The 26,066-nt window shown below is 34.6% G+C and overlaps 1 protein-coding gene across 1 annotated transcript in view; it reads right to left on the reverse strand.

Annotated features, from left to right (window-relative positions):
* Positions 1-26,066, reverse strand: part of kis (chromodomain helicase DNA binding protein kismet) — a 945,984-nt gene that overhangs the window by 829,591 nt on the left and 90,327 nt on the right. Inside the window, exons 4-6 of the mRNA XM_090408660.1 lie at positions 22,500-22,826; positions 8,423-8,662; positions 2,912-3,315 (exon numbers count right to left, since the gene is read on the reverse strand). Coding sequence (XP_090264786.1) covers positions 2,912-3,315; positions 8,423-8,662; positions 22,500-22,826 — 971 coding nt within the window. The remainder of the gene's footprint in view (positions 1-2,911; positions 3,316-8,422; positions 8,663-22,499; positions 22,827-26,066) is intronic.

Consider the following 26,066-nt stretch of genomic DNA (forward strand, 5'->3'; position numbering starts at 1 on the left):
TTGAAACCCTTAATCTGCTAAAGTCACACTTTCCCCCTGATATATTTGAACCATTTAAATTCACAATACATGCAGGATATTTTACATGAAAAGGGAAAATATACAAACAATTAGATGAGACAGCTATGGGCTCCCCCTTTAGCCAACTTCTACATAGAACACCTGGAAAAACTAGCTATCAATACAGCCACTCTCAAGCCAACGCTATGTTCATGATGTGCTTCTATTTGGCCACAAGGCCCAAGCACATTGCATACATTCTTCGTGCATTTAAATAGCAAAAACCCAAAAATCCACTTTACAATGGAACTGGAAGCTAATAACTGTCTGCCCTTCCTGGATACACTAATCGCACGTCTTCCAGATAGTTCCTTATCATTCTCAGTTTTTTAGAAAACCCACACACACACAAGGAGATATTTACCCTTCTCAACAGTATGGCATTTAAAAAACGCTAACCCACAGAGCGAGAGCAATCTGTTCAAATGACAATGCTCTTGCTAAACTGGCTCACTTACACCACACCTTCTTGGCCAACGGCTATAATCTGCATAAGATAAACAAAATACGAAATGATCCTAAGAAACCCCTCTCACTATCCACCACAGAGAACTACAACAAAACGGTCATCATCCCGTACATTAAAGGCACATCGGAAAAGATATCTAGAATTCTCAATAAACATCAACTACACACTGTATTCAGACCATGTGTCAAATTGGCAACTCTCATCCGTTCACCCAAGGGCAGCATCCCTCCTTTATCCCATCCAGGAGTCAACGAAGTACCCTGCTCGTGTGATCAAGCATACTACGGTCAAACAGGAAGAACTGTGGGCAGCTGCATCAGTGAATATAAAAGATACATCTGGCACTATCGCTATGGCAAGTCAGGCCTAGCAGACCATGCTTTGGATACCCCTGCACACAGGATCAAGTGGAAGAAAACAAAAGTACTGCACAGAAGTTTTTACAAGTCAGAGAGATTGTTCTTAGAAGCAACAGAACCCTTGAAACATACTCTGAATCTCAACAAATATGGCTGTATAAATTTGCCTAAGATTTGGGAGACAGTCATCTTAAGACATAACTAGTACATGCTTTTTCCCTATATATATATATATATATATATATATTTTTTTTTTTATTATTTATTAAAGATAGAAGGCACCTAATTAGGAATTTAGTCTTTGTGTTGTTGCTACAATTTTTTATAAACTAGTCCCTTTGTTACAACATGTTGTTGTAGTCTCACATACTTTGACACTGTGTTTTGTGCTCTGAAGATGCTGGTTATCAACACCAGCAAAATAACAGCAATAAATCAATAATAATTATTTACTTATAATTCTGTGTTCTGATATATACTGTCAAAATTAAGCAACACATCAGAATGTAGTCTTTGAGCTGTTTTTGGGAGATCCTACCAGATCTTCTAAAACCTTGTGAATAAAAGAGGGTGACATTTTCCCTATTGGCTTTTTACCTGCTTCATGGATGATGAGAAATTCTGGTACTAGTCAAATGTCTCGTTTCTTACTTGTTCACTGGGATCCAACGTTCTTGCTGCTGTGTTTTCTGGTGGCGCAACCTGTGTACAGACAGAAAGCGAAAATCTTGGTAGTCTCTCATTGCTTGGTCCCTGTTACAGGAGGACAAGTGGTCCTGGATGGCCAGCCTAGGATCAGTTTGCTTGCCTGCAAGGGTCACTGGTGTTGAAGTGAGTCTCCTACCCTGTGATCTGGTTATATGTGCCAAGGCATACTGCTTTGATGATATAGAATCCAGCGTAATCCTGGCATTCTACTTCTGAGCTCATTTCCCTCCATGTGGAACACCTGTTGGTAGTGGAGGGCACCACTCATGGTGATGGCCCTTTGTGTTGTTCCTCTTTTTCTCTGCTTTTCTTCCTGTATTCTTCACTCTACTTCTCCCGAGTTTTTTTTTTTTTTTAAACTATCCTGTCATCTAGATTATTATCAATGGAATCCAACACCATGCTGCTGTTTTTGATATGCCATGCGACCTGTGGATATCTGGAAGGGAGGTGGAAATATGGTAGTCGTACACTATTTTGGCCTTGGTTTCGGCAAGACACGTGGTTTTGGATGGCCTGACAAAGATCATTCGGATAGTGGCTATCCAAATGATCGAAAGGCAAGTGCCAATGGTGTTGTAGTAAGTCTCCTATTGCCTGGTCCAGGAATGGGGCCTAAGGTTTGCTGTTATCCTGGTGTAGTGTCTGGGGTAACCCTGGTGTTTCAATTCCAAGCACAAAAAATCCCTTCAGAATGAATACTTCATACTCAAATTTTTTGAGAGTTCTCAAAAGGCCCTAACCAAGTATTGACACTAGATACATCATTTGATAACAAGTAAGAAACGAGACATTTGACTAGTACCAGTATTTCTCATCATCCATGAAGCAGGTGAAAAGCCAATGGGGAAAATGTCACCCTCTTTTATTCACAAGGTTTTAGAAGGGCTGGTAGGATCTCCCAAAACAGCTCAAAAACTACATTCTGATGTGTTGCTTAATTCTGTAAAAAAGTACATTACAAAAGACTCAGAAGTAGATGGAAGAATAAAAGAAGAAAATTATAGAAAAAAAAGAAGACTGAAAAAGACCCGTACCATCACTGCAAGGGCCTCCTCCTCCACCACTACAGTGTCTCCACTGGAATAGGTGTCTCAAGCAGAGGGGAAATTGTCCAAAGAATTACTCCTTGGAGCATCACTTAATATTGTTAATAATTTAACAGATGATGAGAACATACTTAATAAACTAATCACTGATTACTTTATATGCATGTTTAAAAAAAAGTTGGGAATTATCACTGATTTAACTCTAAAATTGAACAAATAATAACCTAAAAATTACAAAAAAAAAAAAAAAAGAAGTTTAAGCATACTTTGGAAGTTTTTTCTTTGGAGTTGATTTTGTTTTATTTTCTTTAGATGATGATGACAAAGCCTTGTTTTTGCTTTTTCCTTCTTTTTTTTCTTTCTTTGATTTACCATCTTTGAGGTCTTTTGTATCCTTCATTTCATTTGTATCTAAACTGATTTCAGCATCTACACTCGCTCCACTTTCATTTAAAATTTTTGGTTCTTTAGATTCTTTTGATTCCTTATTAGTTTTAGGTTCTTTGGATTTTGATTTTTTGGGTTTTTTTGGCTTGGGCTCCTTCCCCTCTACAGAATCTTTATTCTCTTTATCTTTGTTCGCCTTCCGCTTTTTTGACTTCTTGGGAGTTTTATTTTCTTGATCATTTTCAACTGTTATTCCAGAATTTACACCATCTGCTGATAAGTCCTTTAATTAAAAAAACAAAATATGTTAGTAATCAGTAATAGTATACAAAGAGGAGGGGAGGAAAAAACACAAGGAAAAAATATCTAAATTGTAAAGTTTAACCTTTTTTTTTTTTTTAATAATAATAATTCTTGGCATATAAAAGCTTAATGCAGTAGTAGAAATCCCCCCCCCCCCCACACACACACACCACAAAAAATTTGTGGTATTAAAAGAATATGTTCAAATTAAATAACTCTGTATTTTACAGGAATTTCAGCAGTCAAAATATTTACAACAAATTAAATTATACTTAGATAAGAAATCAAATTATATTCTGGTTTTAATTCTTTACCCAAGAGTAAGCTTTGATTGTGCTAAAAAGCTGTATCAAAGCTGTGGGAGAGTATATTGATTGAAATAAATGATCTGAATAATTATAACTGGCCTACGTTTTATTTTCTATCAGAAGTTCGGTTTCTTTTTGGACAGAGGGTGTATAGTCAAACAGGCACAACTGAGACACCCTGCTTTAACAGATGATACTTTGGAGTACCAAAGGCAAGGATGATGTTTCTGGATGGAACCAGGTGATCATACCTATGGATCATGATGTGCTTCACCCCTAATCTTTCAGCTCTGAACATATATCCTCATCAGGAATATCAAGGAGATCGCATTTTGAGAACACTCCTCTACAGGAATTGAACATTTCATGGAGTGTAACTGTTATTAGTATTTCCTTAACTTTTTGGGGTGAGAACCTACCAATCCTTCTAAGCCCTTCTGAATGAAGAATGATACACCTTTTGCATGGATGATTAGAAAAACTGGTACATTTATACTGGTATCAGATATTTTGTTACTTATTCTGTTATTGAAAGATGTACCAATGGTACCATTACTTGGTTGAGACTTTGTTAGGACCCCTGAAAAAATTGAAGATGAAGGATTTGTGCTTAAGAGATTATTTGTTCAGTGCCAGAGCTCCCCACTCACTACAGGGCCACACATGAATGCCCACTCTCCAGTAAGCAATGACTGCACTCAGGAGTGATACGAGCACCACAGCTAGCCTTGGGCCCTGCTCCTGGACCATGAGGAAGGAGATCTTACTGTGGCACTCTTGACACTTGCAGGCAAGCCCACTAGCTAAATGACCCTGTCTTTCCAATAAAAGGAGAAGACCAAAGTAGCACAAGACTAACAGAACCCCCCACACACACACTCCAATTGTCCATTGGTTGCACTGCATGGCTAACATAGTGGCAAGGCATTGGATCCCACTGATGGTTGTTTGGAAGATAGGATAGTAAAAAATACCCAGGAAAAGTAGAGTGAAGAAAAGCAAAGAAAAAGATAAAGAATGAAAATGTCCAGTAACATCATGGAAGTTACCCTCTGCCACAAACAGGCCTAAACATGGAGAGGCTCACACCAGGTGATGAAATTCATAAAGACAATCACAGATATCCATGCCTGTGGCAGGATTTGAACAGAGCTTGTTGGTTGAAGAGTGGACACCCTAACCATGCCAACAAACTTGGACCACTTATTCTTACCTGGAAATTGTTTTGGAATTGCTAGTGATATCATCTTGCCTAACAGATCAACTCTTCCAGAAAGACAATGCCTAAAGTATTCCATATATGCTCCCATGGTTACTTAACTCTCCTGATTTGAATCTCATCAAGCATATGCAGAATCATATGGAACATTTGAACCCACAAATTCATCCATCAGTTAACACCACTACCTCGCCCAGTTATTGGCCTCCAGAGCATTATTTGCCTAGTTAGTCCAGAATTCTTCAAGATACTTTACATTCTCTTGATATAAATTCCATTGAGCATTTGTGGGATCACATGGAACTCAGCATCTGCCAGTTAATGTTAGTGCTTCACTCTGCTGACATGTGGGACATTATTCTGTCTAATGGTTCAAATTATTCTAATTGACCCCATTAGACCAATGCAGGTGAAAGTGGTTATCTCAGCCGAAGGAGACCCAAAGACTACTACACAGGTGCCCATGATATTTTGACTCAGGGTTTGAATAAGATGGAAAGTCACTAAAACATCAAAACTAGCATTATACAACAATTTTACTCTTGAGAGACACTTGTGACATTAAAATTAGGAATTATAGACATATTAACACAAGAATATTTTAATGTTTGTCAAATATTTCAGCCTGAAATGAACAGACTATCCTCAGTGGCTCCATAGGAACAGTTTATATGGGAAAGTTTAATCCGGATAACACATTAATTTTTTTTTTAATTGAACCTTTAATTCTTACATTAGTCTAATGTTATCTTTAATTGAATTTATAAATTAAGATTGTTATATGAAATTGTGAATTAATAATACCTATAATTTATTCATCACTCTGTTGAAATTTTCCTCTCTTTAATGCTTAGCAATGTAACATCACATGGCTCATTCTACTTTTGAATGATCAATTGTTGGTATTCCACCTTGTAAAAAACTGTTCCTATGTAGCCACTGAAGATAGTCTGTTAGTTTCAGACTGAAATATTTGGCAAACATTAAAATATTCTTGCATTAACGTGTCTATAATTCCTAATATACAACAATGTTCAAACCAATTTCAAGTTAAGGCTCTAAGAGTTGAAGAGTTAATTGACAAGAGAGCATAATTATGAGATTTTTGAGAAAATTTAGTTTGGTTTAGTTTGGATTTACAAACAAAGAATAATACAGCTCTGAGGCAGGTGAATACATGTGTGTGTTTGTTAATGGCATGTTTGGTTAATTGCTGGTTTGAGAGTTCGGTGGGATGAAAAATCTAAGTTTATGAGATGAAAAGTCCTCGTCTTCGTACGAGGCTGGCTATCTCTCCTTCACTGAAAATCCTTCAACAGATACTTTATTACATGCTGGATGCAATTCAAACCATAGTCTTTCCAACTAAAGAGAGAATTAAGGAAGTGTACAGATGGCATAAATGACAGAATGATATTAAAACTGAAAATATTATAATTAAAAATGTTCATTAAACAGCCAAGTGAATCAAGACGAAACAAATAATGGAAAAACCACACCACTACTCAGGAACTTAAGGGAAAATACCAAGCATCATATATTATTGGGGCAAATGGAAATCAAGTATATATGTCATGATTATTTCTATAGTGGAACAGTGGGAGAAGTTACTTGGCCTCTTCCAACCAAAGCACAAGTGACCTAATTTCCAAAGTTCTGTCCCAGCAGCATTTTTGCAACTTACTGTTCAAGCAAAGCTTATTAATCCTAAAACTAAGTATACTACTGAATAAATTCATATTTTGTGGCCATTTTATCAACTGCATCTAAAAAAAAGTGCATTTACTGTTCATGACATATAATCATATAATAATTATATAATCCTCATATATATGATTCCTTCAACAAATAAAAATTGTTTAAGGAATCAATGCACAGTTGGATTTTACTTTCCAACTCATCAGAAATTAATCAGCAAAATTAAATAAAGTTAAATGTTAAAATAATTTTCCTCTTATTTTTAAGATTCACTATATATGTCATATATATTATATAATGGTAAACTTAATATTGCTGACAAGGTTTCTTTTTCTTTCTTTTTTTTAACCTTTAAGGAATTATAGGAATGTATCTACATATTTACTATTTTTCTTTAACAATTAGAGGTTGTAATCCATGGAGAAAAACTATGTGACAAAGACTCATCCAAAGAACATAGCTGGATGAAATGAAGTGGGAGATGAGAAGATAGTTAATTAAATTTGAAGCTGAGATTGTGCAGATAATGCTCAATTGTCATTCATGATTTTACAGGGTTAAAAGAAAGTGAAGGAACAATAGTGGTGCTAGTTTGTGGCTTACTCGAACAGCGCTACTGTTAAAGCAAGCTGGAAATAAATACCTATTATCAAATAAAATCCCATATTACCATAAAAACAAATACTAAACGTTTTTTATTACTGTACATTTTCAGCCATCAGTAGTCTAAGATGTCCACATGCAGAAAAAGTTCTTGATTTCCTTGAAAAATCAGATCTGTGTGTGTGTGTGAGAGAGAGAGAGAGAGAGAGAGAGGGAGGGAGGGAGGGAGGGGATTGCTATAAATAACATCAGAATATGGGTAAACAAAATAAGAAGATCAAGCAGTCCACAGGAACCACAAATGATGAAAATCAGAAGGGTAGGTTACTTTGTTAAACATGAAAAAACTGAAAACTGGAAAGAAATAAAAAATCCTACAAAAATCTGAAATCATCAGACATAACCTTGCATCATGATAATGCTAGACTATCCATGAATTTTCAAAGCTTGAATGAACCACCCTACATCAAGCTGACAGACCAAACATAGCACAAGGAACTTATATGGTCATCTTAAAGTGATACCTAAATGAGTGTAACTTAAACAATGATGAGGAATTAGATTCAAATGTCATGACTATACAAAATACAGCTTAAAAATGCTTGGCAAAAGTGTGTGAAATCAATGCTGCCATAAAAGATTGAATGTAGGTAACAAGTCCTCTAATATCTGCATACAAATTGCTTAAGTACAATTGATTTTATTCAAAACAGGATTACTTTTCAATCTACTAGCACTATGGAAACTGAAGGATATTTATTTTCCATGGCACACCAATATATTATTAAACAGATGTCATTTGTTTTAATCATGTATCCAAGAGCTTCCATGAAATGATTACTTTTGAAAAGTTTATATCACATACATGAGGTAGTGTCAACGAACAAATATTCAAAACATGGAACAACAGTGGTGAATTTTCCATTAGTACTCAATACTGGCCATCATCACAATAAGAACTCAACATTACGCCTTAGTCTGCTCACAAATATGCTTGCTATGGTGGTAGGAGCTATCATACAAAAACTCTCTTCTCTTCAAATGACTTTGTTTTGTCTCTTCATTGACAAACTACTAAAACATCAACCTAACACTATTCTGGACAATCCTACTAATCAAGATATTCTTAATTCCATATGTATGTCTATTCTAGCAAATTGATATGAGCTTGTGCCATGACAAACAATCTCAAATGGACAGGTTTGCAGAATATTAAAAATAAACAAAGAAAATAAACTAACGAACTACTATATACTAACTACTTTGCCTTCATCCCCAGCAATAACTGAACTCTTTGACTTTGCTTGTTTTTTAGGTCTGGGTGCTTTTGGCTTCTTTGGTTCACCTTTTTGAGAACGTTTTTTTGTCTTCTTTGCAGGTTCCTCTTGAATGTTTATTTCATATGGATCTTGTGTTAGGTCTGGAGCTTCAGGAAGAGGAAGTGAAATGTCCACTCCAGGAGCCGAAAATGACTGCTGATTAATTAGTGTCGTTGAATCCTGGAACAATAACAATACTACTATAACAAATATAAATAATAATTGTCATTAACATCATAAAGATACACAAGGTTAAATGGCTAATACTTATAAAGTACATAAAGGCATCCTCTCAACATCTACGACCAAGTGATATGGTGAAGTTGCTGTCTTGTTATCCTGTAAAGTGGATTACTTTTGCAATACTGAAGAGCAAAATAATCAACAGATAAAACAACCATGATTCTTCTATTCCATTATAGTCTCTCTTCCTCTCTCAGAACTCTGAGAGAGGAAGAGAAAAGGAGGGATCTCAGATTTCTATCCAAAGTCAGAACAGCCAAGAATTTAAATGGCTTAGAACCAATATTGTGACCTTAATAATTTTGAAAGATTCCTTCAAGATTTCAACCTGTTTTTAAAAATCTACAACTCAAAGAGCTGCTAAGGACTCACTCCTGCTATAAAACTAATTCACAATATAATTGAGTGAGTAATTGAGTGAACAGATTACAAATGATAAACAATGTAATGAATTGTAGATTACAAACGTGTGCACTAATAGATAGTTTAAGTGACAAGGTGTCGTGACGACTCTTCTCTGTCGTGTTCTAAATCTATCTAGTTTCAAGTCACTTTTATGAATAATACAACTAATTACGAAATGATCACCGATCCAAAAGTAGGGAAATTTATATTTATACTGCGCCACCCTATTCTTAGATTAGTCTATATAAATAGTAGGATCAGTTCTAAATTAAGTTAACAGTCATCTCATTAGGCCGAATCATCTATTATCATTTTTACTTGGGGTTCCCGCAAGATTCGAATATTTATGAACGGTGCAATAATAAGGAATTCAGGCAAACACAATATTTAGATCAACAAAATAAAATATTTAATATATGATATGGTTAACAAATACAAGAACTCTATTTTAAAATGGAACTATACAATTAACTTAACACTTCTTCTTAGGTCACTGATGCTAATTCAATGTTCTAACTTTAATATACTATTCACAGTCTCAAAAACACAAATCTTCTTATCTCAAGTTAATATAACAATTTCACATCTTATTCAGTCTTCACAAATCTATCAACTCAATGTTTATATTCACAGCAGGCAATAAACTACGTAAGCTATATTCCAAGCAAATATATTCCCGGACCTTGAGCATCGGAGGTATATTACAGTTAATGCTAGAATAGAGAAACTTATACAACTACTCTTACCAGACAAATTCTTCAATACATCAAATTATTGAGAGAGCACTTATGAATTAACTTAATTAACATTAGCGGAACACACATAACAAATATTCTCCATAGTTTAAACTGTATTACTGTAAGTCGCACTTCACTATTCCAAACAACAGTAATTAGGTACTAATATCTTTTCCTGTTCACTTTTCTCCAAGTAACCAATATAACTTTTTCCTAGGGCAACATAGAATTTAATCGTAATCCAGATTAACTAGAACTAATCAGAATTTTCGCATTGACTGTCCAGTTTCCTTTTATCTGATTACGGTATCAACCTTTCTTCATAACAACAGCAGATTTCGCTTATAACATTAAACTTTATGTTTCACTACTTATAGGTTCACTTTCGAACACTATACTCATAAATCTCTGCCCTGAGGATTATATAATCTTGGTTCCGCAAAACTCTCTCCTCACTCTTAATAATAATTCTTCTCTATATTTTTTTCTATGACCTTCCCTCTTCTCTATATATCTCTCTCTCTGACCTTCACTCCCACCTTACGTTCGAACGCCACGCTCTACTCCACTCGTGGTTGTTTACGCGTGCGTCTCCATGACAACAGACTGCACGTAAACATTTCGCTAATGTAATGTATGGTCTATTATTATTCATGAGTGATTACATAACATTAAATATTTCACAAATAAAAACAACAGAATATTTAAGCTACTTCTTTAACTTTTTGATTACGTATACAGTTAAATATAAATTAACACTTTATGTTACACCACATATATTTAGTTATACAAAATTCTAAACATATTATTATTTTATAAACTAATAATAGGTCAAGTTTTGAAGAAATATTTAATTAGTAATTCTTAATTAAAGAATAATAAACAATTTTATATAAACCATGATTAATATTTAATAAGCAATGTTAAATGTGAATGAAAAATAATAAATTACATAACATGGCTTCATTCACAATTTAACAAAGGGCCATAAGTTAAGAGATCTGTGCTTTTGTTATATCTGACATTATCTAATTGGACATAAATGAATTAAAACTGTTCTGAAGTAAAGAAAGCTGAAGTAGACCATAAATACACACTAACTTTAAGATGCAACCCAACATGCACTGCAGTGTCCAACTCAAATTTTGTAACATGTAATTAAGCTATGAAAAAGTAACCAGATTAGGATCCAGATTACAAAGAATAAATTAATTCCTAAAAATCAATATTACAGCAAATTACAAATCCAACCTAATATTGCACCTTTCCAAACTCCACCAGAATGTCTAAAAATTGACTATTCTAAGAATATCATTTACAGTTTTACTTATTGTCTGAACATCAAACTTATATCACATGTAGGAAAGAGATTGTTCCAATGATCATTATTTGATCTTCTAATATTTGAAGTCCAGAAATTGATCATCCTGATATCTGCAAAATGATCAGTTACCTAGGGAGTGAACTCCTCATCCTAACAGTAGATTATTCCAAACACTACATCCCCTCCACTGTTCTAAGGGGGGGGGGGGGTATATTACAACATGATATATATTAGCACTGCCACTATAAATAAAATTCGTACAAATACCTGCATGGCAAAGAAACTTCATCTTATGTAAACGTCAGTAATACTCCGAGAGGAAAATTTATTCGCATTCCATTTTGTCTATCAATTTGTTCGTGTTCTTTGCAAAAACCTGTCATCTCCAATTTGAGATCAGTTAAATCACCAACAGTTTAAATGCTCTTATAAAGGACTCTCGCACCTCAGATGGTATTCAAGATAGTGCTTTCCCCCCACCCAAGGGTACTACTGTTATCAGATAGAGGCACCATATGATCTTTTATTTAGAAAGGCATAAAATTTGAGGAAATACAAAAGTCAGAAAAGAAATCAAAAAGACACCAGAAAATATAATTTAAGAACAATTCAGAACACTACAGAAAACAAAAAAATCTCTCAAAATTATCAGACAGAGGTGTATGGAAGGAAAAAAAGGTTCCAAAATTGAAAAATAAAGGAATAGTACACAGAGTAGAAATAACAAAAATATGTAATGAGTTTTATAAGAGACCTATACACAAGCAAGGAAACAAATACAAATTCTCATACTATATTTAGATGAGGCTGATACAGAACCACCCATTGTGATGGAAGAATTATGGAAAGTATAAAGTGAGCAAAGAATAATAAGTATCCTGGTGAAGACGCCATATTAGCAGAGCACACAAAATGATGAGGTTCAGTTTCATAAGGTCACACTGGATATGTTAATGACATTTTACCACAGAAATATTTCCAGTGAAGTGCCATAAATCTTTGATTATCATATTACATAAAAATGGGAGAAGAGATGATATATTAATAATTATAAGTCAAATGTTTATATCCATTATACTAAATATCCACACTATTAATCAAAAAATAGAAAAAAAGTAGATGAATATAATCTTCCTGCATATTTAGTTTTATATACACACCACATATACACTGATCCCACATACAAGAGTTCGAGGGACCTATAGGCACAGCAGTGCCATATGTGGGGTGCAGAAGAGAACTGAGATAGAAATTTGTTTTTTGTTTTTTCCAAAGAGCTGCAAGTTGTAGTTGTTTGGGAATACTTATTGAGGAAGGCTATTCAAGAGGACAGAGGTGGATGGAATAAAAAGGAATGATAGGGGCAGGTTTGGTGTGTTTGCAGTTGAACAGTAAAGGAGTGCAACAGAAAGTGGAAGAATGATGATCGTCAATTCACTGGAGCAGTGACCATAGAATATCTGCAGAATAGAGTGTTGAAACATGGCATCTGTGAGTGTGAGAGAGAGAGAGAGAGGTTGAAGTGAATCCGATTATTAAAATCTGCATATTAAAACTCCATGGCCAGTATAAAGCTAGAACATCAGGGAAAGGAATTTGATATTGAGCAAGATCTTATATCACCCAAATTGTTTTCTGCTATATTAGGAGAAGGCTTTAATATCTCATGGGAAAACTATGAAATTAGCATCAATGGAAAAAATCTCCATCACTTATGTTTTTCAGATACCATTGTTCTTCTAACAAAAAAACATTTCCTGAGCTTTGGCGTGTATGCCAAAGCTCAGGAAATGCTAAATGATGTGGATAGAGAAAGCATGAAAAATGTTTCAAGATTAATATAACTAAAACTAAACTGATGGTAAAGTCAGATCAAATCGAACAAAAATTAACAGATAATCATAATGAAATTTCAGAGGACTATATTTACTTTGGTAAATTAGTTACTTTTAAGGAAAAACAAGGTAAAGAAAAAAAGTAGAATTATACAAGGAAACAAAGCAGTTTGCAGTACAAAGATTATATGTTAGGAGATTGACCCTATGGACATACAAAAAAGCTCTTTAACATATGCATTATTCCAGTGTTTAACCTATGGAAGTGAGATATGGGCAACAATTAAAACAGGAAGATAGACTGCATGTTGCCCAAAGAGCCTTGGAGAGAAGAATGCTCCTCATAATAAAAAGGGATAGAATAATAAGAAATACTAGAATTAGAGAGAAGGGGCGAGATAACTGGAGAAGATAAGTGTTGTGAAACATCTACTGTCAGGCCATCTGCCAGACAAAAGATAAATAAGTGGATATCGAGAGAAGTAAAGGTTGCCAAAGAACAAGATGGAAAGATGATCTACAAAGATTTGACATGACATGGTGGACTTTGGCTAAACACAGACAGAAATATTGGAAAGTTAGGGGAGGGGGGCTATATCCAACAGTGGATGGAAAGAGGCCAAAGAAGAAAGAAAATTCTGATCAACTTTATTCCTACAAAAAACTAACTTCTTCTGACCTGATTATTATCTTCTAATAATAATCAGATCACTAGTTCAATAAATTTATATTTTAATCTGCACATCTTTTTTTTTCCAAAATACGTATCAATAAAAAATTAATTTCATTGAATTTTCATTTGAGCTAAAAATTTACATGCTCTGTTTATATATTTTGTTAAATCTTCTCCATTCTCTTTCTTCTTCTCACTACTTCTCTGGAAACTATTAACAACTAACAGCTTTCTAGTTATTTCTGATACTGAGAAGAGTAAACAGAATTCATTAAAATTAAAACAACTGTGTAGTTACCATGGCATAAAACTTTTCATTAATAATAAACATCACGATGTAAATTCCCTGCTACTTCAGCCATTCTGGAGTAACAGACAATGCCATGGATACAGATCACTAGATTAATTAGAGCTGTTCAGAACACAACAGTTTAATAGCAAAAATGAAAAATTACACGGGGCAATCTAAGTTGTAAGCAGTTAGAACTAAAATAGAGGAAAGTGGTTTTAATGAAAATCAGGCATGAGACAAGGGTGTATTCCTTCTCTACTCTCATTCGTGATCAATATGGATCACATTATGAAGAAAATGTAACATTAAACCGGATATCAGAATCTGAGAAATTACCCTCTCTGCTTTATGCACACAATGTTCTCCTAAAGAAATCCAATGCTAAGTCTCCAGGATTCTCTAAGTAAACTAAATAATAGCTGTAGCAAATTTCATATATAAAAAAAAAAGACCAAAACTATGAAAATAGGCAGGAACATGTAAAAACTAACTGTCTACTCAACAGAGAACCTGTAGAACAAGTAAAATATTTCAGTTATTTAGGTAGAATTTTAGTGAAGATAACATATTGAATATAGAAGTAAACAATAGAGAAAGCAATGTTGGTATGCTGGGGAGCCAGTTGAACAAATTCACAAGGAAGAAGAGAAATTAGCCAAAACACTGAACTAGTGGTATATAATTCTTCTAAAAATTGAGACAAGAGGAAGAATTCTTCATAACATTAATAACAGAATCATGTTAATTTAAATGTCTTAATTTTTAAAATTTTGGCAAAGTTTTATAGACATTGTTAATACAATTATAGCAAAAAGCAAAAAGAGAAGAACATTTGAAAAAGCATATTATGTACACTATCAGATGCAGGAGAATAGCTCCATTTGCATTAATAGATATCCAAAATAAATTACAATAAAATAATTTAGTAATAAATTATTTTTAAATATAAACACATTAATTACAAATTAAGGAGCACGTAAATCATGAGTATTAGCAATTATCCTTACAATCCACAGATCTAGTAAGTTTGATATAGTATAACTCTTTACAAATATCCCTCTGACAGATACGGCTGAATTACTTCATAATGACTTTCCTGCTGATATTGTAATATTATTTGAGTGTCATTAATTCAGGAAACGTTAGCTGACAGAACAAACTGAACTGTACAAAGAGAGAGAATATCTATGGGGTCTCTCTTTTCCCAACTCCAGCTAATTAATTACTTTATGGAACATTTCCAACAACATATTCTGGATGTTTTTTCAACTAAACTGGATGTTTTTTCATCGATTTGGTATAGGTTGATGATTTTGTTGCGCTGAACTCCTCCTTATCTGATCTTCATGAATTTCTTGAAAAAATGAATTCAATAAACCCAAGAATCAAATTTGGCCTGGAAGTAGGAGTTAACTGTCTTCCTTTTCTGGATGTTCTCATTCTACATCAACCAAATAGTGGTCTACAGTTCTCAGTACATAAAATCATATTGGTAAATACATTGATTCTAACTCGCATAACCACTCTTCTCAGAAATACTGTGTAATGAAATCTTTAATCAACAGAGCTCATAAAATATGTCCTACAGATTCTCTTCTAAACAAAGAACTGTTTATTATCAGAACTACTTTTATTTTTAATGGTTATAATACAAAAACTATGGCCATCATCTAAACCTGCCTCAAAAAAGAAATGACCAGAATTATCATCATCATCAAATTCCTGCCATATACCCTCAAAGGGTGTACAGGATATGATAGTACTACATGAAAAAAATTACATCATTACTAACTTCCTATCTACAATTTTCCTCCAGATCAGTCTGTTACTTGTCAAGACTCCAACATTAACAGATCTTATATTTCTATCATCTAAGGCACTTTCTACCATATCAATCCACCTATATCTTGGTCTTCCTCTGGGTCGTTTTGTTCCCAACCTGGCAGAGAACACTTGTTTTGCTAATCTTTCTTTGCCCATTCTGTTTAAGTAACATACCACCTGAGATTAGCTCTGCTAATGCATTCCTGGATGCTGACAATGTCCAGTTCTTTACTAATATCCTCATTTTTAATATGATATTGCCATTGATGCCATCTGTTCACGTCTCTAATCTTTCTCAGGACTCTCATATCTGCGGTCTCTAGTCTTTGGTCAAGTGTTTTACTTCTGACCCAGCTCTCCGATCCATCAGTTAAAACTGGTTTGAACACCGTCTTGTATACAGCTAATTTAGTGTTCTCACTAATTTCTCTCTTATTCCATATGAATTTATTCAATTGACCACCATAACAGCTTTGCTGATTCTGTTGTCTAATTCGAAATTTAATTTAGCATCTTCACTAAAAATCGTGCCAAAGTAACTGAAATGTTTTACTTGTTCCACAGGTTCTCCATTCACAATACAGTTGACATTTTCAATGATTCTGCCTATTTTCATTGTCTTTGACTTTTTATTGCTGACCTTCATACCATATCTATTACAACAGTTATTCAATTTAGTCAGAGAATCTTGCAGGCTTGTAGCAGATTTATTTAGAAGTACAACATCATCCACATAAAGCAAAGAGCTGACATTAATATCTTAAATTTTGATATCATGTTTAATACCACTTTCCTTCATAATGTGATCCATATAGAATGAATAACAGAGGGGAAAATGTACATCCTTCTCTTACACCAGATTTAACATTAAACCATCTTCCAGTACTTCCTTCAATTCTAACTGTTGACTTACAACTCAAATAAAGACTAAGTATTGCTTGATATAATACCCCATTGATACCATATAACTGTAGCGTATTGAATAGCTTCTCTCTTGGCACCTTGTCAAATGCCTTTTCCAAATCGACAAAACTTAAATACAGATCTTTGTTATATTCCCATGCTTTCTTGACTATTTGTCGTAAAGTGAAGATCTGATCCTGACAGCCTCTATTTGGCCTGAATCCAGCTTGTTCTTTCCACAATTCTTCTCAACCATTTCTCAAGTATACTTGCATAGATCTTGCCAGGAACACTCAGTAGGGAAATACCTCTGTAATTCTCACATTCAGTTTTATTTCCCTTTTTATATATGGGTACTATGAGAGCTCTACTCCAATCATCAGGAATTCGTCCCTCTGTCCAAGCTTTCTGAACTATGCAGTGCAGCCACTGTAAGACTTTTATACCACCATACTTCAGCATTTCTGATCGAATATCATCTACTCCTGATGCCTTTCCATATTTCAAGCCTCTGATGGCTTTTTCTACTTCAAGTATGGATATGTATTCCTGACTGCATGCTTGTTGAGTGTTTTTTTACCACTGTGCTGTCATCACTGCTTGTTTCATTTAGCAGTTTTTCAAAGTAATTACTCCATGCTTCAAGGATATCTTTTTCTCCCGTTTTCATGTCACCTTTATCATCTCTATCTTCTTTTACAGCACTCTTTCCTCCATTTCTAAGCTTCTTCAACAACCTCCAGAATACTTTGCCACCTTCTTGATATTTATTTTCTATATTCATTCCAAAGTCCTCCAATGAATTTTGTTTAGCTAGTTTTACACAGTGTTTAACATTCTTGCATTTGTCTCTGTATTCTCTAAGAGCACAAGCTGACTTATTTGCCAGGAACTTTTGATAGGCTTTCTTCTTTTCCTTTACTGCCTCTTTAACTTCCTGTGTCCACCATGGAGTTCTGATTTTTCTATCCTTGCAGGCAACTTCACCACATGGCTCTCTGGCTGAATCAATCAGGACCTTCTTCAAGGCTTGTCAATGAATCTCCAAGGTTTGATTCCTGTTCTCAAATTCTTTCATTTTTTCTTCAATAATCTTTGTGTAATTTAGTCTACAGTTCAAATCTGAGAGCTGCTCAACTTTTATTCGCTTTAAAACTTTCTTACATGTTATTCTTCAATATGAAATTCAATTTTATCCTGCTCAAGACTAAATAGTGATCACTTCCCATTTCAAATCCTCTGTACACTCTGGTGTCCTGCACAAGGGAGAAAACATCACTATCAACAATAACATAGTCAATGAGACTTTTCTTATTTCTTGCTTCTTCTCTCCATGTGAATTTATGCACATTTTGATGTTGGAACATGGTGTTAGTAATAACCAGTCCATGTCCTGAGCAGAAATCCAACAAATATTTATCATTATTATTAGCTTGCTCTTTTCTCCAAATTTTCCCAAAATAATTTTGTATGTCTCACAATCATTTCCTACTCTGCTATTTAGATCCCCAACAAGTACCAACTTTTCCTTTTTCATTGTCCAGTTCCCCATTCTCATATTTGCTCACATTATTCTACTTGAGACTGACTGCCATTCAAGAAGATTAGCCTCGTATTTTGTGTTGAATACTATGGCTACTCCTTCTTTTCCTTGATTGTCATTGCCTGAATATAACATTTTGTATTTATTGCTCAGAAAGATCTCACCAGTTTTGGTCTTTTTTGTTTCAGTCACCCCTATTATGTCGGTCTGGTACTTATTTAATTCCTCAGCTAGCTCCATTTCTTTGCCATTCAGGCTTCTTATGTTGATAGTACTGATCTTTAACTCTGGTGATGTTGAGTTGGGGGTGTTTTTTCAGATTTGTTCCAGTAGCTGACTTTTTGCTGTTCGCCCTGGTTCCCTGGCGAAAACAATGGGGGCCTTGATCAACCAGGCGACGCCCCAGCCGGCATGAAATTTTGTCATGTTGTACTATCATTTTTTATTTTGTTTTAACCAATAAGAATACAATTAGGTTGGCTATATCCCAAATTGCCAGCCGATCCTTGTTCATTCAGTATCCAAGTAGATACCCAACAGGGTGCACCGCGAGAAGGTGAGGATTGGAGATTAGGTCAGAAGCCCTGGTTGGTTCTCTGCATTCCTTTAAAGGCTATGCGGAGGTCTCCTCTCAGTTATACAGCTTTGACCCTTAAGCACCCCATGACCAGAATTATGGTAATGTTAATCTACTTCAACAGATTGACTTACTAGTCTCTTTTCGTCCAGTTCACCAACTTAATACCTTTCTTATCTCTCCTGAAAACAAATATCCTCTTCTTTCTTATCCTGGAGTTTACAGAATTCCCTGCTCTTGCAGCTTATGATATTATGCGCCGTATGGTTGTTTTGTAAAAATCATCTTAAAGAACACCCTTCACTTCAAGAACCAAACAAATCTGGTTTAGCAAGCTACACAAAACATAGAATTCAGTGGAACAAAACTGAAGTATCACTGAAGTTATTTTCTTCTGGAGAGACTGTAGAAAGAAAACTGTTAAGCACCCATTCATAACTCAAACCTGAACAAAAATGATTAGCTAAAACTTACTCAACTGTGGGAAATTATACTGGCTAATCCATGTGTTCCTTAATTTGTAATTATTTTACTGTTTATATTTAAAAATAAATTTTTAACTAAATTATTATCAATTGCCTGATATGTACCCTCAAGGGGTGTACAAGCTACTAGGAGAGCACTACATGATTAAGTTTATATTATTATTAACCTCCTATCCACAATTTTCCTCCAAATTAGTCTATTACTTTTCCAATATTTCACATTTAGCATTTCATGCTTCCTAAAGCACTTATAACATTCAATCCACCTAAACCTTGGGGGTCTTCCTCTGAGTCTCTTTCCTGCCATCTTTGCATCAAACACCTGTTTTGCTAAGCTTTCCTCATTTAAGTGGCCATACCACCTTGAATTAGCTCTGCTTATACATTCCTGAATGTTAACAAAGTTCCTTTTTAATGCCTTCATTTTTAAAATGATTCTGCCATTTTTGCCATCTGTTCATTCCCCTAATTTTTCTCAGAACCTTCATATTTGTGGTCTCTAGTCTTTGGTCAAGTGCTTTATTTCTAACCCAACCCTCAGATATATAACTTAAAATTGGTTTAAGATTGGTTTTAAAATGTGTTGTAAATAGCTAGTTTGGTGTTCTGGCTAATTTTTCTCTTATACTATATAAATTTATTCAGCTAGCTACCCCACCATGCCAGCTTTGCTTATTCTGTTGTCTATTTCCAGATTTGCTTGCTATATTCACTAAAAACTGTGCCTAAATAGCTGAAGTATTTTACTTCTTCTATAGGCTCTCCATTCAGAATGCAGGTATGTGTTCATTGTTTCTGTCTATTTTCATAGTTTTGGTCTTTTTTATGGCTAATTTTCATGCCAAATTTGTTACAGTTGTTATTCAATTTAGTTAGAGAATCCTGGGACTTGCACTAGATGTATATAGAAGTACAACATTATTCATATAGAGCAAAAAGCTAAGTTTGACATCTTCAGGTCTAATATCAGGTCTAATGCCACTTTCTATCATAATGTGATCCACAGAGATGAATAAAAGTGGAGATAATGTGAATCCTTGTCTTACCCCTGACATAACAACAAACTATCTTCCTGTATTTCCTTCAATTCTATCTGACTTACAACTTAAATATAGACTATGTATAGCTGTACATAATGTTCCCATTATCCCATATAACTGTAATGTTTTGAAAAGCTTTCCTCTGGGCACTTTTTTTTTCTTGTCATATGCCTTTTTGAGATCTGCAAAGATTTAGTACAGATCTGTGTTATATTCCAATGATTTCTCAATTATTGGTCTTTAAGTGAAATTCTGACCTTGATAACCTCTATTTAGCCTGAACAATGTTCTTCTCCAAGTTTCTTTTGCACATTCTATTTCAACCTCTTTTCAAGTATGCCCACATAAATCTTACCCGAAACACTTAGAAGAGAAATTATCTGGCAATTCTCACATTCAGATTATGCTACCCCCCTTTTTTTTAATAGATGGTAACTATTAGAGCTCTATCCCAATTATCTGGAATTTGACCTTCAGACCAGACCCCTCTGAATTATGCAGTGTAGCCACTACAAAACTTTTATACCTTCATAACTTAAGCATTTCTGGTCGAATATCATCAACTCCAGCTGTCTTTCCACAGTTTAAAGTTTTGATAGCATTTTCTACCTCAAGTATTGATATGCACTCCTCTTAAAAAAATTTTAGTATGGTTCTGTCAATGCTTGGTTTGTTTAACAGAGTTTCAAAATAATTACTCCAGACATCAGTCAGACCATGTCTAAGTGTAGCTGTCTTTTTTTTTTTTTTTTTTTTTTTTTTAAGTGTGCGTGTGTGTGTGTGTGTGTGAGAGTGAGAGTGTGTGTGTGTGTGTGTGTGTGTGTGTGAATTAGCAAAATTCACAATTATTCAGTGAATCTGAATAATTCAATAATGTCTGGGAAGAAAGTAGGAAATAATTAAATCAAGAATATTTTAGTGGCACCTCAGTAAAACATGTTATTTTCCAAACTAATCATATCACAATTTTTGGCAATGAGTGTTCTGAAATGCATAGAATTAGATATATAATTTTAATAATGGAAGAGGAGTGCTGTGGAATGACTGCTGAGCAAATTGCTGATCCTTCCTTACAGGCCCCAAAATGTGCACACTGCACAGCTGAATCCATTTTCATGCAAGAAAATTCTCATGATCTTATAATTTTACTAGGAGTGTGTGTGTGTGTGTGTGTGTGTGTGTGTGTGTGTGTGTGTGTGTGTGTGTGTGTGTGTGTGTGTGTGTGTGTAGTCATTAAATCTATGTTTTTAAAAAAAATATATATATATATATATTTATTTATTTAGTCATTAAATCTACGTTTTTAAAAAATATATATATAAATGTAGAAAGTATTTTACCTTGGATATAATAAATGTTAAAGATACCAAGCTATTTTAAACCTGGTTTTACTCCATTTCCCAAGTAAGCAAACAGACTAACAAATCAAGTTTGTGCCAGCAAGTGTTTGCAAGTCTAGCTGACTCTGCACGTAGCGCAAGACCAAGGCAACTCATGGTAAAAGTAGAATAAGCTCTGATCACTAATCTTAATATTTACCCTTAATGCAAAGCACATCTCCTGGAGGAGATGTATGATGCTTTGTATTAAAGGCAAGGGGCCACTACCCAGACCGGTTTCGACCTTTATTGAGGTCTCATCAGTGGGAGCCAGGCTAGAAATACCAAGATTTTAGTAATACAGAGCTTATAAGTATTTTACCAGAACAAGTAACCATAAGGTGTTTTAACCTTATTAAATAAAAATCTCTGGATGGGATTTTGATTTAATATGGTAGTGGCCCCTTGCCTTTAATACAAAGCATCGTACATCTCCTCTAGGAGATGTGTTTTGCATTAAGGGTAAATATTAAGATTAGTGATCAGAGCTTATTCTATTTTTACCATGAGTTACCTTGGTCTTGCACAACATGCAGGGTCAGCTAGACTTGCAACACTTGCAGGCACAAAGTTGACTTGTTTGTCTGTTTGCTTACTTGGGAAATGGAGTAAAACCAGGTTTAAAATAGCTTGATATCTTTAACATATATATATATATATATATATATATATATATATATTTTTTACCAAATCACATAAAAAAATTATTATTAATATAATAATCCCAAATATAAATCACAATAAATGAATTACACACCTGTTCTACATTTGGCATTGATAACTGAGCCGAACATGTACCTATTTCTTGAATAATAGTATGACCTTGTGGGGATGCCAATAATGGAGTATCCTGGTGTATTTGTGACTGTTGAATCTGTTGACCATAATGATGAACATGTTGTTGTTGTTGTACTGACTGTTGAATATATGGGACTTGAGTTCCTGAACCATAGAGCACTGGGGAACAAGGATACTGAGATGCCACAGTCTGATTAGTAATTGTAGCAGATAGAGATGAATTTCCACTCGGTGAAGTACTATTCTGTGATTGTAAATATTGTAACTGTTCTTGAAGTTCTGTTATCTGAAAGATGAAAATTTAATATGAGCACAGATTAATATAAATAAAGCAGAGTTTCATTATGGCAAATACATCTGTTATATATCCTTTCTTTCATTCATATACAATAACAGATATTCATTATGATAATACTATGGAGACAACTACCATGATGGAGTAATAACTTAAAGTAATTACTCAAAATGTTTATATATACAAAGGGAAACAAATTACATATACTCAGTATGATATGCTAAGGCATTATTTCTCTGTCAACTGTTGATCCTAGCCAGACTTGTGGAGAGCAACAGATTAAAATACTAATAATAAATAAAGATAACATATATAAGTTCCACATCGCCTTTAAAGGAATGCGAAGAACCGACCAGGGATTCTGACCTAATCTCCAATCCTCACCTTCTCGTGTTGCACCCTGTTGGGTATCTACCTGGATACTGAACGAATGAGGATGGGCTGGCAATTTGGGATTTAGCCAACCAAATTGTAATTCTTATTGGCTTAAACCAAATTATAAAATGATGGTACACCATGACAAAATTTCATGCTGGCTGGGGCATCGCCCTGTTAAACAAGGCCCCCGTTGTTTTCATCGAAAAGTCAGCTACTGGAACAAATCTGAAAAAAACACCCCAACTCAACATCACCAGAGTTAAAGATCAGTACTATCAACATAAGAAGCCTGAATGGCAAAGAAATGGAGCTAGCTGAGGAATTAGATAAGTACCAGATCGACATAATAGGAGTGACTGAAACAAAAAAGACAAAAACTGGCGAGATCTTTCTGAGCAATAAATACAAAATGTTATATTCAGGCAATGACAATCAAGGAAAAGAAGGAGTAGCCATTGTATTCAACACTAAATATGAAGCTAATCATCTTGAATGGCAGGCAGTCTCAAGTGGAGTGATGTGGGCAAATATGAGAATGCAGAACCGGACAATGAGACTTATATGTGCCTATGATCCCACAGAAGGTTCTACTAAGGTAGAAGTGGAGGAATTTTTTAATACTTTAGAGAAAGCATCTGACACAATGAAAAAGGAAAAGTTAGTCCTTGTTGGAGATCTAAATAGCAGAGTAGGAAATGATTGTTAGACATACAAAAATATATTGGGAAAATTTGGAGAAAAGAGCAGAGCTAATAATAATGGTATATATTTGTTGGATTTCTGCTCAGGATATGGACTGGTTATTAGTAACACCATGTTCCAACATCAAAATGTGCATAAATTCACATGAAGAGAAGAGGCAAGAAATAAGAAAAGTCTCATTGACTATGTTATTGTTGATAGTGATGTTTTCTCCCTGGTGCAGGACACCAGAGTGTACAGAGGATTTGAAATTGGAAGTGATCACTATTTAGTCTTGAGCAGGATAAAATTGAATTTCATACTGAAAAGAATAACATTTAAGAAAGTTTTAAAGCAAATAAAAGTTGAGCAGCTCTCAGATGTGAACTGTAGACTAAAATACACAAAGATTATTGAAAAAAAAAAATGAGAGTTTGAGAGTAACCAAACCTTGGAGATTCAGCAGCAAGCCATGAAGAAAACCTTGATTGATTCAGCCAGAGAGGCATGTGGTGAGGTTGTCTGCAAGGATAGAAAACTCAGAACTCCATGGTGGACACAGGAAGTTAAAGAGGCAGTGAAGGAAAAGAAGAAAGCATATTGAAAGTTCCTGGCAAATAAGTCATCTTGTGCTCTTAGAGAATACAGAGACAAATGTAAGAAAGCTAAACACTGTGTAAAACTAGCTAAACAAAAAGTCATGGGAGGACTCTGGCAAGAACATAGAAAATAAATATCAAGAAGGTGGCAAAATATTTCGGAGGTTATTGAAGAATCTTAGAAATGGAGGAAAGAGTACTGTAAAAAGAGTTAGAGATGATAAAGGTGACATGAAAACGTTAGAAAAAGATATCATTAAAATATGGAGTGATTACTACGAGAAATTGCTAAATGAAACAAGCAGTGATAGCACAGTGGTAAAAAACACTCAACAGGCATACAGTCAGGAATACATATCCATACTTGAAGTAGAAAAATCCATCAAAGGCTTAAATGAGGAAAGGCAGCAGGAGTAGATGATATTTGACTAGAAATGCTGAAGTATGGTGGTATAAAAGTCTTGCAGTGGCTGCACTGCATAGTTCAGAAGGCCTGGGCAGAGGGACGAATTCCCGATGATTGGAGTAGAGCTCTCATAGTACCCATATATAAAAAGGGAAATAAAACTGAATGTGAGAATTACAAAGTATTTCGTTATTGAGTGTTCCTGGCAAGTATACTTGAGAAACAGTTGAGAAGAACTGTAGAAGAAAAGCTTGGTGAAGAACAAGCTGGATTCTGGCCAAATAGAGGCTGTCAGGATCAGATCTTCACTTTATGACAAATAGTTGAGAAATCATGGGAATATAACAAAGATCTCTATTCGAGTTTGGTAGATCTGGAAAAGGCATATGATAAGGTGCCAGAAGAGAAGCTATTCAATACGCTACAGTTATATGGTGTCAATGGGGCATTATATCAAGCAATTCTTTGTTTTTATTTGAGTTGTAACTCAGCAGTGAGACTTGAAGTACAGGAAGATGGTTTAATGTTAAATCTGGTGTGAGACAAGGATGTACATTATCCCTTTTGTTATTGATTATCTATATGGATCACATTATGAAAGTAAGTGGTATTAAACAATATCAAAATTGGAGATGTTAATGTTAGCTCTTTGCTTTATGCGGACCATGTTATACTTATCAATAAATCCATTACTAGTCTGCAAGATCCCTTGACTAAATTGAATAACTGTTGTAATAGATATGGTATGAAGGTCAGCAATAAAAAGTCAAAGACAATGAAAATAGGCAGAATCATTGAAAATGTTAACTGTGTTGTGAATGGAGAACCTGTGGAACAAGTAAAACATTTCAGTTACTTAGGCACGATTTTTAGTGAAGATGCTAAATTAAATATAGAAATAGACAACAGAATCAGCAAAGCTGGTATGGTGGTCAATTGAATAAATTCATATGGAATAAGAGAGAAATTAGTCGAACACTAAATTAGTTGTATACAAGACAGTGTTCAAACCAGTTTTAACTTATGGATCTGAGAGCTGGTTCAGAAGTAAAACACTTGACCAATGACTAGAGACCGCAGATATGAGAGTCCTGAGAAAGATTATAGGTGTGAACAAATGGCATCAATGGCAATATCATATTAAAAACGAGGATAATAGGAAAGAAC

The sequence above is a fragment of the Typopeltis vanoorti genome, chromosome 18 (assembly GCF_054136105.1).
Source record: "Typopeltis vanoorti isolate ZY-2024b chromosome 18, IOZ_Tvanoo_1.0, whole genome shotgun sequence".
Classification (NCBI taxonomy): Eukaryota; Metazoa; Arthropoda; class Arachnida; order Uropygi; family Thelyphonidae; genus Typopeltis; species Typopeltis vanoorti.